The sequence below is a fragment of the Rhinoraja longicauda genome, chromosome 2, assembly GCF_053455715.1.
Source record: "Rhinoraja longicauda isolate Sanriku21f chromosome 2, sRhiLon1.1, whole genome shotgun sequence".
NCBI lineage: Eukaryota > Metazoa > Chordata > Chondrichthyes > Rajiformes > Arhynchobatidae > Rhinoraja > Rhinoraja longicauda.
Genome location: NC_135954.1, coordinates 26,391,855 through 26,406,174, shown reverse-complemented (window position 1 = coordinate 26,406,174; position 14,320 = coordinate 26,391,855). Strand labels below are relative to the sequence as shown.

The following is a 14,320-nucleotide window of genomic DNA, read 5'->3' as shown; positions in this document are numbered from 1 at the left end:
GGACAAGTTCAGAGGCAACTTGATCTGCATAGATGAGTTGGGGAGAAGGCAAGAGAATGGGGTTCAGAGAGGAAAATCAGCTATGATTGAATGGCGGTGTTGACTCAGTGGGCTGAATTCTGCTCCTATGTCCTATGGGACAAATGGCCAATTTTTACAATGTATATCTATGACTAAGTACAATTACGTCAATTAAGTGTGTCTTTTTATCGCCCATGAACAAAGTCAATGACTTGTTCATAAGCATTATGCAAGATAAAGTCAGCATTTTGATTAGCAGCCAATGAGTATGGTGCTTATAAAGTTACAAGGACACAAAAAAAATGAGTTTAAGAGAGGTGCCTCATTCAATTACAAATTCAATATTCATGCTAGGTGGTATGTTTAAAAAATTAGAAACAGTATTTTTAAATTTCAGTTTAATTTAAAAAACTCAAGATCATTTGAAAAAATAGCCCAGTAAAGTGATCATCCACTTCAGTGCTTTATTTCTGGTATTCTATTTACCAGAAACTCCAATTAACAAAGAAGCTCTGCACTTTAGCCTGGAGGAAAATATACATTCTCAAATTTCAGTTACCTGGGAGATATGGTTAATGGAGGACTCCATTCTCCGCAGTTGGGAGGCCTGAATATCCAGCAACTGGAGCACATTGTTTGCCAGGGCATTTATCTGGTAAGCAACACTTGCAAGGGATTGGGTTGTATATGCTTTTGTTTCTTCCAGGGCCTTTCTCTTGTCTTGGGCCTGCAAGAGAAGAAAAAAAAATTCTATAGCCGCAAAATATTATTAAAAAACACAGCAATAAAGACATCAAAATGTAAAACACCTGTATTTTGACAGAAATTCAACACAATATTAAAATGATACCTTTATCTAAATTAAGTCTATGTAATTAGACACAACATGCTGGAGTAACCCAGGACAGGCAGCATCTCTGGAGAGAAGCAAACAGGTGACGTTTCAGGTTGAGACGAAACGTCACCCATTCTTTCTCTCCAGAAATGCTGCCTGTCCCGCTGAGTTACTCAAGCATTTTGCGTCTATTTTCAATTTAAACCAGCATTTGCAGTTCTTTAAGAAAATAACTGCAGATGCTGGTACAAATCGATTTATTCACAAAATGCTGGAGTAACTCAGCAGGTCAGGCAGCATCTCGGGAGAATAACTGCAGATGCTGGTACAAATCGATTTATTCACAAAAATAACTGCAGATGCTGGTACAAATCAATTTATTCACAAAAATCGCAGTTCGTTCCTACACAATAAGTATATGTAGTGTTGCATTGAAAAATTTAAGCGGCAGGCAGAACAGTGTGCAAATTCTCAAGCAAACAAAATTATTAGTAATGCAATACTTGAATTTTCTTATCAAGTAGTGTTTTTTTTAAAAAAGTTACTAATTTGGCACGTATAACAAAATTTCCCCAAATCTCCACATCTCCAAAGTACCAATGAAGCTTTTGCTGGTCACCACTTGCAAAGAATCAAACATGATTTATTGATCTTCTCGCAGTACAATCTATGGAACAGGAAAGAGAACTTTTCTGAACGTGCAAGTGCTGCCCCACCCAAAGGCAATGCTGCAGCCTCAAATTATCACCCAAATCTAAAAACAGCATGTTAAACAGTCTGATTATAGCCCTGGAGTTGGACATGATTCCACAATTTGACTCAAAACAGAAGTGTCACAACTAAGATATGGCTGAAATGAATTAAAATATTTCTGGTGGAGAGATGCGCGTGGAAACCAAAGTAATAAACATTGTAATTATATACATGTGCAAGAGCTGTTTTGCTCTGCAGAAGCAAGCAATGAAATATTTGGGAACTTAACTGTTCAGTTCAAAATTCACTACACCAATGGGAATGGAATGCCATGAATACCAGGTGAAAAGACAGACAATTTTCTTTAATCCTTCACAGGATGGAGTCACCAATAGCGAGGCCTACATTTGTTGTACAACCTTTAGGCCGCTAAACCATTTTAGAGCAACTGAGTCACCCACATTGTTGGTCTGGAGTTGCATACAGACCAGAAACACCAGGTTTCCTCCCTTAAAGGGCATTAATTAACCACGTGGGTTTTTACAAGAATCTGGTAATGTCAGTACCATGACTAATACTACATTTTATTTTACATTTCTGATCCATGTAATAATTTGGCATTTATTTGAAATTGTATTTCCCCAGCTGGTAGGATTTACACACTTCTCTGGATCATTAGTCCAGTAACCAAATCACCATGATGGCAGAAAAATTTACTCTTTAAATGCTCGTGAATGTCAGACATGCAGGTATTAAGATACCAACAGGCAGTAATCAAGACAGGTTAAACAGCATGTGTTGAAAGAGAAATAATTTACACTTCAAACCAAAGACCTTTCACCTAACTTGCTGAGTTTTTCCAGCATTTCCTACTTTCCAATATCAGTTTTTCTTTCATATATTTGTTGATAGCAAACTTGGAATTGAGAACCTTCCAACAGTCAACTAATTACTGCGGAGCAGAGCTTCTATTTTCCAGGATGACCCTGCATTTTCCAAAATAACAAAAATAATTTGGGGGATACAATTGCCGTATCAGACAAATATATGTAAGGGAATGGTGGGCACAAAAGCTCGATGCTCAAACGCTGGCCACATCAGGCCATCACATATTATATACTGATAATTTAAACACTATTTTCCACATTTTCTTATGTTGCAGATTCCCACTTCTCTCTATCACCTAATAGCTAATGCGAAACATATTTGGGTATAAATAGATTAATAAAACTACTTTAAATGTAACATTCATTTAAACTTACTGTTTGATCTCATTAAATATACTCAGAAAAACTGAACAGGTACCCAATTTTACTACAGCTGCAATTATCTGTGTGGCTTCACCTTAAAATTCACAATTTTGTCTCTGAATCCAATTCTCTTGGGGCAACTATTAACTGCACATACCACATCAGAAAGAAGCAAAGAGCAGTACAATTTGTAAGTATTACAACAGGCAGCAAATTAATCACATTTTTCAAATTATGTCAGCATTTGAATGAGCTCAACAAATGATACCTTTCCAATTTCTTGAAATCACCATGGCACATCAAGTCCAACAAAGCCCCTTTAGTTTAGTTTAAAGGCAGCCTGGAAACAGGCCGTTCAGCCGCCGCTGACCATCAATCACCCGTTCACACACTAGTTCTACACACTCCCTACATTCTAGGAGCAATGGTATGAGGCGAGAAAGAGCAAATTTGATACTTTATTTCTTCATACATTTTTAGTTTGGCCAAGTTTTTTCAGCTGGAATTCCAATAATGTTATTTTTATAAAATTGTGTAAACAAAGTGTACTTCTTTGTATGCACATCAGTATAGTCGAGGTCTATAGTGTATTTACTAAACATTTAATGAACACCAGAAAATTTCTATTTACTATCATATCTGCTTGTTTAATTATGCAAGTAAAGGAATATAACTGGAAGTTTTCAAAAACTGCTACTACCGTCTAAATGAGAACATCAAATTTTGATCCATAATTTTTTTATTTATCTTACGGGCTGTTTTCTACTTGCTTAATTACCCCAAATTCTCCAGTTGTTTATTTTCCCCTTATTTCACAGGGATACAAAATAAACCTATTAATTGACACGTTTGACCCTTATATACCAGAAGCCATACGATAACAGACCCAATTTTAAGCCATACGATAACAGACTCCCTGCATTGGTTCCCATTCCCCTGCCATATTAGGTTCAACTCTTCCTAACAGCACCAGGATATCAGTTCCAGTCCAGCCCAGGTGAAGTCCGTCCCCTTTGCAATGGTCCAACCTCTCCCCGAGCCTGTTCCAATGTTCCTAGAATATGAATCACTCCCCCTTGCAACATCTCTCAAGCCACTTATTCATCTGAAATATCCTGTAATTTCTACTCTTACTAGCACAAGCCATTGGTAGTAATCCAGAGATTATTGCCTTTGAGGTCCTACTTTTTAATTTACCTCCTAACTCCCTAAATTTGCTTTGTAGGACCTCGAGGATTTAAATGCAATGATCTATGAAATTCAGTAGGATAATAACTGCAGATGCTGGTACAAATAGAAGGTATCACAAAATGCTGGAGTAACTCAGCAGGTCAGGCAGCATCTAGGAGAGAGGGAATGGGTGACGTTTCAGGTCGAGACCCTTCTTCAGACTGTTACTCCAGCATTTTGTGATACCTATGAAATACAGTAAATTCCTCTTAAGTGTACATGAAGCTACTGGACTTACATTTAATAAGCGTGATTTCAAATCACCAACTCTCCAAAATAGACGTAGGATTAATAAAAAGATCAAAAACATAGCCTGAAGCTTCAACTGGATTGACTTAAACGATATATTTCACAGGGATACAAAATAAACCTATTTTGTGGGATGGAAAATAGACAAACATAAGCAACACAACAGCCACTATTTTGCAACACATGGTACAAGCTTATGACTGAATAGATTGTTTCAATTTCATTTAACCTGCATTTGGGCCACACGTGATGAAAAGAATAACAACAAATTGAAATAAAAGATATTTCACTCAATTGACAAAGCCATCTGCCAAATATTTATTTCAAACTAGCTAGGCGTGGACCCATTGGGCCCAAACCTCTCCTGTGGGCCCATCCACAAACCCACAAATATACAAGATGAGAGTTTTAGTAATATAAATATTGATCAAGTAGAAGCTTCAATCAAAAACCGTCATTCCGTTGGCTACACCTGTGCTGGAACATTCAAATTGAATTCCAGTGAGCATGTTCAACAGTTGCCAGACATTTTCCATAATTGAGAAATTGTTAAGTTGTAGCATGATAGCAGAAACCACATTGCTTTAAAATTGATAATAAATCTGAAAAGGTGAATTGGGACAGTAATTTATAGTATCCTGACATATGGAAGACAAACGTTTCCTCATTAGCAATGTCAACATTAAATGGACAAGCAAACCATTTCTATAAAGTGAGGCAGAAAACCAACGGCCATATTATCTCTCAGATCATTCGTACATGGCCAAAGCAATTTTGCCATCATGCCTGTCCCGAGGTGTAAAATTGTTGCACCATAGGTAGTCATGCATTCAACCAACCTTCAAAACGTCTTTACTTGCCTCACCTTCGTTAAACAAGTTTCTTAAAAATATCTACACATTCTGGCCAAATTACCAACTTTATTTTTCAGTGTTCATATCATGAAACAAAATGTTTGTGTTAACAGAGCATCATATGCACAGACTGGTGCTGCCAAATTACAGGCTTGTTTTGGGTGTTGGAGAATAGAGAAAAGAAGAAACTGGGTAGGAAGACAACTTTAATTATTTCATTCCACCCCTAGTGGCCCACGTTGAGAGTCTTAAAACATGATTGACTAGATTTATTAGTTTCTTAGCTGAGCACTAAAGTGACATTCCCTTTGAAGTACACGGACACAAAATACAAAGCTAAAATTACAGTGCAAGGCAAGCACATGCACAAAGAATATTTAACAGTAAATATTACTGTATTGACATATTCTGCAAACATTAGAATTTTTTTAACTGAATCAAAATGGACAATTCGCAATCCATACAAAGGCTTTGATGAAAGACAACTCACAATAAAGTTCTCATTTTTATACAAAACCTTTGATATAGAAGCACTAATTTGAGACTACCAATAGAGAAGTCGATCTTTTAATTCTTAATCATACACTGCAACCACAGACCAATGTGCCATTTGGAATTACTGTACAACTTTTCAGAAGACAGCCCATTTAATATAAACCAAAAGCAACTTCACTAGTATACTAATTACTGAGGTTATCCTCTAATACCTCTAAAATAGCTTCTTCCCCACCGTTATGACTTCTGAACGGATCTTCTAGAAGCTGGGGTAGTCTCAACCTTACTCATTGCACACATTAGGCTTTTTTTCTGGAACTGTTACGGTACAGTGCTGAGAAACGATATTCTGCACTCTGCTATATTTCTCTTTGATCTACCTGTTGTGTTAGGCTTTATTGTATTCACGTAGCATGAATGGCTTATCACTCTGTCCACGTGACAATAATAAACCTAAACCTAATGACATTCTTATATTATATGTGGCAAAATGAAGCAGATTCAAATTTGTTTCCTGTCATATATACACATGGGTGCAAGGAAATTCCTTGTTCACATGAAGCTTAGAGTATACATGGCAACGATAGATAAAACAATAACTATATGGATGAATGCAAACAGCAGAATGGTGCAAATACTGTAATAATAATAATAATAATGCATTACATTTATATAGCGCTTTTCATATACTCAAAGACGCTTTACAGGGATTTAAAGAACATAGGGAAGTGAATAAATAGATAAATAAATAAACGAACAGAGAAAGGAGACAGAAGGTGAGGTGACCTTCAGTGGTTGAAGGCAGTGCTGAACAGGTGAGACTTCAGTGATGTTTTGAATGTGGTGAGTGAGGAGGAGTCTCTGACAGTTTGGGGTAGTGAGTTCCATAAGGTGGGAGCAGCGATGGAGAAAGCCCTGTCCCCCCAGGATCTGAGTTTGGTCCGGATGGGGGGGGATAGGAGATTGGCAGCAGCAGAGCGGAGGGTGCAGGTGGGAGTGTGCCTGTGGAGGAGGTCAGTCAGGTAGGATGGGGCCAGGTTATGGAGGGCTTTGTAGGTCATGAGGAGGATTTTGTACTGGATTCTCTGGGGGATGGGGAGCCAGTGGAGTTTGTAAAGGACGGGGGTGATATGGTCACGGATCTGGGTGTGGGTGAGTAGACGGGCAGCGGAGTTTTGAATGTATTGAAGTTTACTGATGATTTTTGAGGGTGCGCCATAGAGGAGGCTGTTGCAGTAGTCTAGACGGGAGGTGATGAAGGCGTGGATGAGGGTTTCTGCAGCTGTGGAGGAGAGGGATGGACGGAGACGGGCAATGTTTTTGAGGTGGAAGAAGGCTGTCTTTGTGATGTGTTTGATGTGTTTGTCGAAGGAGAGGGTTTGATCAAAGATGATTCCAAGATTCCGGATGTGAGGGGAGGTGGATACTGGGAGACCATCAATATTGAGGATGAAGTTTTGGGTGGATTTGGTGAGTGTTTTTGGACCAATGATGATGATTTCAGATTTGTTGCAGTTGAGTTTGAGGAAATTTGATTGAAGCCAAGATTTTATTTCAGTGATGCAGTGTGTCAGTGTAGAGTGTGTGGTGGTGGAGATTGACTTGGTGGAGGTGAGGAGCTGGATATCATCGGCGAAGCAGTGGAAGTTGAGACCATGACGGCGGATTAATTGACGAAGGGGGAACTGGTAGAGGATGAAGAGGAGGGGGCCAAGGACTGAGCCTTGGGGGACACCTTGGGGGAGGGGAGCGGTGGGGGATTTACAGTTGTTAATGGAGATGAACTGGTGCCTGTCAGAGAGGTAAGATTTGAACCAGGATAGGGCTGTGCCGGTGATGTTAAAGGAGGTTTCAAGTCGGGTGAGGAGAATGGAGTGATTTATGGTGTCAAAGGCGGCGCTGAGGTCAAGTAGGATGAGGATGTTGAGGTTGCCAGCGTCATAGGAGAGGAAAAGGTCGTTTGTGATTTTGAGGAATGCAAAAAAATAAAATACTAAAATGCAATAGCAGAATAACTAACTGAGTGGTTCTAGTTTAGAGATACAGTGCGAAAACAGGCCCTTCTGCCCACACAGTCACAGGGAGAACGTACAAACTCCGCACAGACAGCACCCGTAGTCGGGATCGAACCCGGGTCTCTGGCGCTGCAAGGCAGCAACTCTACCGCTGCGCCAACGTGGCCACTCAATGGTTCTTTTTTTGTCACGTGTATGGCAAAATATATTATTTGTACGATTATTGCCGTACATAAAAGACAATCCCCGATCAAGTACCTTATGGATGGAAAAAAGCCAAGGTCTCCATATGCAATAGGTGCCAGGTTATGGCACCATTTTACACAGTCGAAGCTGCAGCTGGCCAAGATGGCCCGTTGCAGCCATCACCTCATTCGGTTCGCCAGTGAGCCGTCCTCCTCTCCGAGCCTTCAGCCTTTGTGCCCTGCAGCCAACCTTGAAGACGCTGAAGGTTGGGCCCCCAGTTCTCCTAGCAGCCCTTAATCCTGCATCTGCCGGTGTTGCCGACTCACTCCTCTTTGGACCCATTCCAGGCCCGTCAGGGTTTGCCAAGTGCTCCTACAGCTCGCCAACAGCATCCGACCGCGCGGCCCACCAGTTTTACGAATGAGGTAGAGTTAAGCGTACGTGGCAACACCACCATGAAGGGGGTGTGGAAGAGGCAATTAGTTCAGGAGTTAGATGGTAAATGTTGAAGAAACTGTTCCCAAGTCTGAACATCAGGGCATTCAAATTCCTTTACCTTCTCTCAGAATGCTGGAGAGAAAAGAGAATGGCCAAAGGTGCAGGCATACATGACAAAACCTCCAGCCTTCCTGATGCAACACCCTGTAAAGATGGACTGTAAAAAAAACACTAAAACTCCTGTTCTTTCCAAATCACACCCAAGCAGGCAAAAATCCACCGGGAAAGGGTGTGGGGAAATGGATAACACAATTTAAAATTATTGTACATATTTTTATAAAATTGTTTCAAGAACTAACTTTAATAGATTTTGGGGACGTTCCATTGACTACAATTTCCAATGTGGCCTTTGCCTCCATTCTCGAGATGCTTCAGATTGTAACAGGGGAAGAGAAAAAGACATTCTGGCCTTCCATCACAGTGAGGAGGGGACTGGAGGAGACTCACTGTGATGGATGTTTCTTTTTGGGGGGGTTTGTGTTGGTTGGGGTTGTGTAATTTGCTTATTTTATTGCTCTTATTGTTGGACTGTGGGTGACGAAATTTCGTCCAAAAAACTTGTTTTTTGGATGACAAATAAAGATATCTTGAATCTTGAATCTATTCCATGTTGGACAAGGACTTCCCTGCTACCTTTCAAGACATGAATCTACACTAGCATTCCAACTGTAGTGCTGACAAATCTTGGAAATCAATTTGAAAAAGGGTCTCAACCCGAAACATCACCCATTCCTTCTCTCCAGAGGTGCTGCCTGACCCGCTGAGTTACTCCAGCATCTTGTGTCTACCTTATGATTTCCAATAGTCTTTATGAACAAGTAAAAAATATGCATGCAAAAGTACTACAGGTTTGTTTTAAAAAGGCATTTTAATAACCATATCACCAACAGAAATTAAGCTCCCAAAATCTGAAATGCAATTCTAACTTCAATTTCCATAGCACACTAACAAGTCAGTCAATTTCAAAATATACCAAGGCAGAAGAGAAACACAATAAATTATTTGCTCGAATTCTTAAACAATCAGAAGGGTGATATTTTGCCAGCATCTTGTACTCCGAAGTGCCCAACCATTCTTTAACGAAAAAATAGGTACATAATTATATTTTAAGTGTACATTCTGTTGTATTTCAAAACAAGATAGATGTTTCACCAAGTGCTTATTTTGCTCAAGCAGTCAAGGTCATCAGTGATATTTAAAAACATGCAAATTAAGTCAAAGATTCCCGACAAGGAAACAAATAATCCACATGGCAGACAACGGTAGTTCCTTCAAGTGTTGGTCAAATTTCTTTTTATCAAAGTATCTGCCGAACTTCCATTAGTTCTGGCAAAAGGCTCCAATCCTGAAAGCTGCAAATCTTTGCCAAACATACTTTACCTACAAAATTTAATTCCTGCTCCTTTGGGTTTTATAAAAAAGTGAACAACATTGCCTCTGATACAGGATCTCCAAAAACTAATTTTCTCAAACATTTATTTTCCTCTCAGCAAATATCTGTTTTTTTGAAAATGACATTTAATCAAAAACCTTTAATTTACACAAAGAATGCATCACAAAAAAAACATATTTCCAAGATCCACCAAGCTGAAAGTAAAATGGACACTTTTTTTCTCCTGAGCGAGTGGCTCTCAGCATTCTAAAAATACACTTCAAATTTCTTTAGCCGAGTGACAAATCACTACATGAAAATGTTAGAGAATGGAAGTGGAGAATAGTTAACAGTTGTGCATTAGAACCAACATGCAAAAAAAAGAACTCGTTATGAAATCTATTATAAAACTTGGTTTTAAATTACCGTCATATTTTTTAAATAACTATTCCAATTGCAAGTGGGTGGTCATATTGACAGAATGGTACCTTCAAATGCACTTCATTAAAATTTCTTACTTATGCAACCTTGTAACTGTAGTTGTTCTCCATGTAACTGGATTTCATTTGCATCAGACCAAAATTGGAAAACACTCAGCCTAAAAACATCACAAGACACTTTACTACATAGATAACAACACATAATATGTACAAGATCATTGACGAGAAGGATCAAATGCTTGCAAACACTCACAACCAATAAGCCACAAAAGACCTCCTCCTTTAAGATGCCATCTCTATAGCACCTACAGTTAACCACAGATGGAAACCTCAACTACATAAGAGAAGTGCCTTGGAGATTATAACAGAAGAGGCACTGAATATTCTACAGCAAGTAACCCATGCTCTGGCTCTCCGAAGCCCATTCAGTGCCGACAAAGGCATGATGATGGACTTACTTACACCTTCCTCACTGCATTAAGGGACAACAGTAATCAGGATAAAAACTTTGCTTGATTAACAAGCACCCACCAGCTTAAACAGTCATTTACACTACCATTGCCATACTTATGGTGCAATTCTAGAGCATTCAGAAGCGCTGCAACAACGCCTTTGATGATCTAACTCATTCCTTATCAACTCAGAAGGAAAAGGCCATTGGGGCATACAAGTACCAGAAGCTTCACTTTATCCATCGAATACAGTTGTGGCTTAAAGGAACTTCTGTTGACTCTGGATAACAACCTTGATGTTAGGTGCTGCACAGAGTTTGAATATTGCCCCATGGTTTTCCATTATGCTGTTTCCTCTCGCATCCCAAAGAGTGAATTGGTAGTTAACTGATTACTGTAAATTATCATGGTGTAGTGAAGAAGTTGATGATTTATGAAAGAGAACAAAAAGTTGCAGGACTAGGTGATAATTTCAATTTCAGTTTCAATATGAAGGGAAAAGGGAAAGATAGGATTATAGACAATATGTGCAGAAGTAGGCCATTCGGCCCTTCGAGCCAGCACCGTCATTCAATGTGATCATAGCTGATCATTCTCAATCAGTACCCCGTTCCTGCCTTCTCGCCATACCCCCTGACTCCGCTATCCTTAAGAGCTCTATCTAGCTCTCTCTTGAATGCATTCAGCGAATTGGCCTCCACTGCCTTCTGAGGCAGAGAATTCCACAGATTCGCAACTCTCTGACTGAAAAAGTTTTTCCTCATCTCCGTTCTAAATGGAGGATTGCTTTGCTGGGAACCAGCATAGAAGCATCATCTAGCCAAGTATTTGAATTGTCATGGCATTGAAGGGCAACGTCCCCAATGCAACTAAATGGGATTAGCATAATAGGTATAACAAGAGGCATGGATATGGTGGGATGTGGGCACCATTTCTAACCTGCATAATTATAACTGTGAACCCAGTGTTATAGCAAGTCAAGGAGGACGTTTATGAAAGTGCTAACTGTTCGATTTTCTGATTTTGTTAGTACTTAGCACAAAGACTTCTGCATAATAATTTAAACATTTCAACAAGTATTGGTGAACAGACTGCTTAAAGCATAACGGCAATCTTTATCCATAATAAGCATAGGTCCAGAGGATCATGATGACAATAGAGTACAACATTTCATTTAAATTTTCCTTCAGTATCAATGAGATGAGAACTTATTCAATCAAAAAATACAGAGCTGAGGTTTCCTTCTCCATATAACCAATCTACTTTCAGCTAAACTCAGTCAATTCCTTATGAAAGTGCACACCTATGTGTTCCTTGAATTACTTCTGGTTCAGAAATTACTTATTAGTAAAACTTAAACCACATCCACATTCCCAACCAACTCAATACAATCTGGTGGTTGAAAATCTTTGGTAAATCCACTTCAGGAGTTAGTAAAGGTCATCTCTTCAATTTTCCTCGCAACCCCACATCACACTGGCTGGGTTTTTTTTCTACTCTCTGCATCCGGCTCATACGGAATATCAGCAACTGTACATGGTAGTTTAATTCTTCATGGAAATTTACAGCAGTATGAGGGAAACCATATAAAATTGTTTTTAAGTTGCACGTCTTCAAAACTAGTACAAGCCTGAACTGTTTAAAATACCATTTTCAGGTCCCTCAAACCCCTATTTTCTAATCCTCACTTTCATACAACTTGCTCATAAGCTTCCCTGATTTTTTTGTTTGAAAGTGTTCAATGCATATCTGTGCTAGCTACTCAAGTGCTATAAAGTTGGTGTAGGAGCCATTTATGTTTAGGCGAGCTACTTTTGGCGTATTATATTATTTTGTCTGGATATATCTTGCCATATTATTTTGGACACTTGGGGACAGTCGTTAGATGTACAGGGTGGTGTATATATATGGGCATAAGGGACTGGGACTTTCATCACCAGCCCAAATATGCCCACACATATGAGCGAACAGCATTACTCACAATTAGTTTCTCATTCTGTTCTGTATGTTCTGGCTTCTTTTATTTTCTGTTCTTTCTCGCTTTTCAATTGTTCTTTTAATTGTTCTACTTGCGCCTGAATCTCATGTTTGTCTTTCAGGGCGGCAGCCCATTTCATGAGCAGCCTTATCTGCCTGTGCTCTAATGCGAGCAGAGAATGTTGAAGGTGCACATGATGAAGAAAAACTTTTTTCCTTTACGGAATCCTTTCTGATATCGCCATCAGATCGCCAATTGAGCATCAGATCTGATCAGACATACTTGTACACTATCCCTTTAAGATGCGTTGACGTAAAAGTCGTAGCAGCACAAATATTCAAAACAACTGATATCGTATGATTCCCAAGGTCACTTCTTTGTTCTCAATTCTCCATTACAGTAGCCGTTTTCCAATACAGCTTATCACATAATAGCTTCTTCCAATAAAGCTTAATGCTGTACGTACTCATTTTTCCTGCGCGTTGGTTTTCGAGGTTTTCAATCTCCGTTAGTCATATTAGCGCAGGTGGCGACCTTGTCTGTGGGATTCGGCATCAGGCTTGTAAAATAAAACAATCCTTGTTCCATCCAGTTGATTCACAAGCTCCAGTCTCACTCATAGAGCAAGTTCTTACTTAAAATGTAAAGGCAGCTTTCCGACTTTTCCAATGACTTGTTTTCCAATTGCCATTACTACACAGGGAGTAGTATCTGCATCTTCTCCCTTGTACCAGTACAAGTCAAGAGCCTCAAGGGTAGAACAGTGTTGCAAACATATGCATTTTTGGATCATGGAAGTTCATCTACCTTTTGCACAGAAAGCTGGATGAGAAGGCTGAATATCACAGGACAAAAGACCAAAATTCTCTTGCATACCGTGAACCAAATGAAGCCTGTGATCAGTCGTCATATCTCAGGTTTGGAAATATCTCGTCTGGATGAAGATGATTTTATTCAACTATCTGATGTGTTCACACATAAGAACATGCCTGTTTCTCAGCTAAACATTCCCAGACAAGACCACCTGACACAATGGCCTTACTTGAAGGATATTGAAAAATCACTAAAATAGATTAGATGCCAACACATAGTACATACCTTTTTTTTTGATTATGTGTAATGTTTTTATAGCTCCTTTTATTGTTTATTGGTAATTGTTTTGTTATATACATAGAACAATTAGGGGCCGGTGTGTAGGAGCCATTTATGTTTAGGCTAGCTACTGTTGGCATATATTATATTATCTAGATATATCCTGCCGTATTATTTTGGACACTTGGGGGCGGTCATTAGATGTACAGGGTGGTGTATACATATGGGCACAAGGGACTGGGAGAGGCCAGATACAGGGAGGGAGAGTGTACAGTTCTTACCAGACCTGGGTACAGACCATCGACCGGAAAGACCTGGGACCAGAGCAGGGACAGAGCAGCCAGCTACGACTTGTCTGCGAAATAAGTGCAGCCTGCTATGTTCATCTCCTTGTTTGTACAACTACGTCAATAAACAACTAATTAAATTGGAAATAACGACCAGAAGATCTGTTCTGTTGGGTTTGCATAAGGTCACTAACTCCCTGTGCAGTTATGGCAATTGGGGAAAAAAGTCATTGGAAAAGTCGGAAAGTTGCCGTTACAGTTCCACAGCAACACAATGAAGTACTCAAGGCTGTCTCAGACCCATTCTAAATTACTAGAAAAATTCAGTAATGTCCCAAAGTTAATATTTTCTGGGGACCTGCTTTAACGTAGT

At 39.4% G+C, this 14,320-nt stretch overlaps 1 protein-coding gene across 8 annotated transcripts in view; it reads right to left on the bottom strand.

Annotated features, from left to right (window-relative positions):
* The window catches only part of abi1a (abl-interactor 1a), a 96,350-nt gene that overhangs the window by 70,758 nt on the left and 11,272 nt on the right, over window positions 1-14,320 (bottom strand). For all 8 annotated transcript variants that reach the window (XM_078416057.1, XM_078416037.1, XM_078416043.1 and 5 more), the window contains exon 2: window positions 581-748. In XM_078416057.1, coding sequence (XP_078272183.1) covers window positions 581-748 — 168 coding nt within the window. The remainder of the gene's footprint in view (window positions 1-580; window positions 749-14,320) is intronic.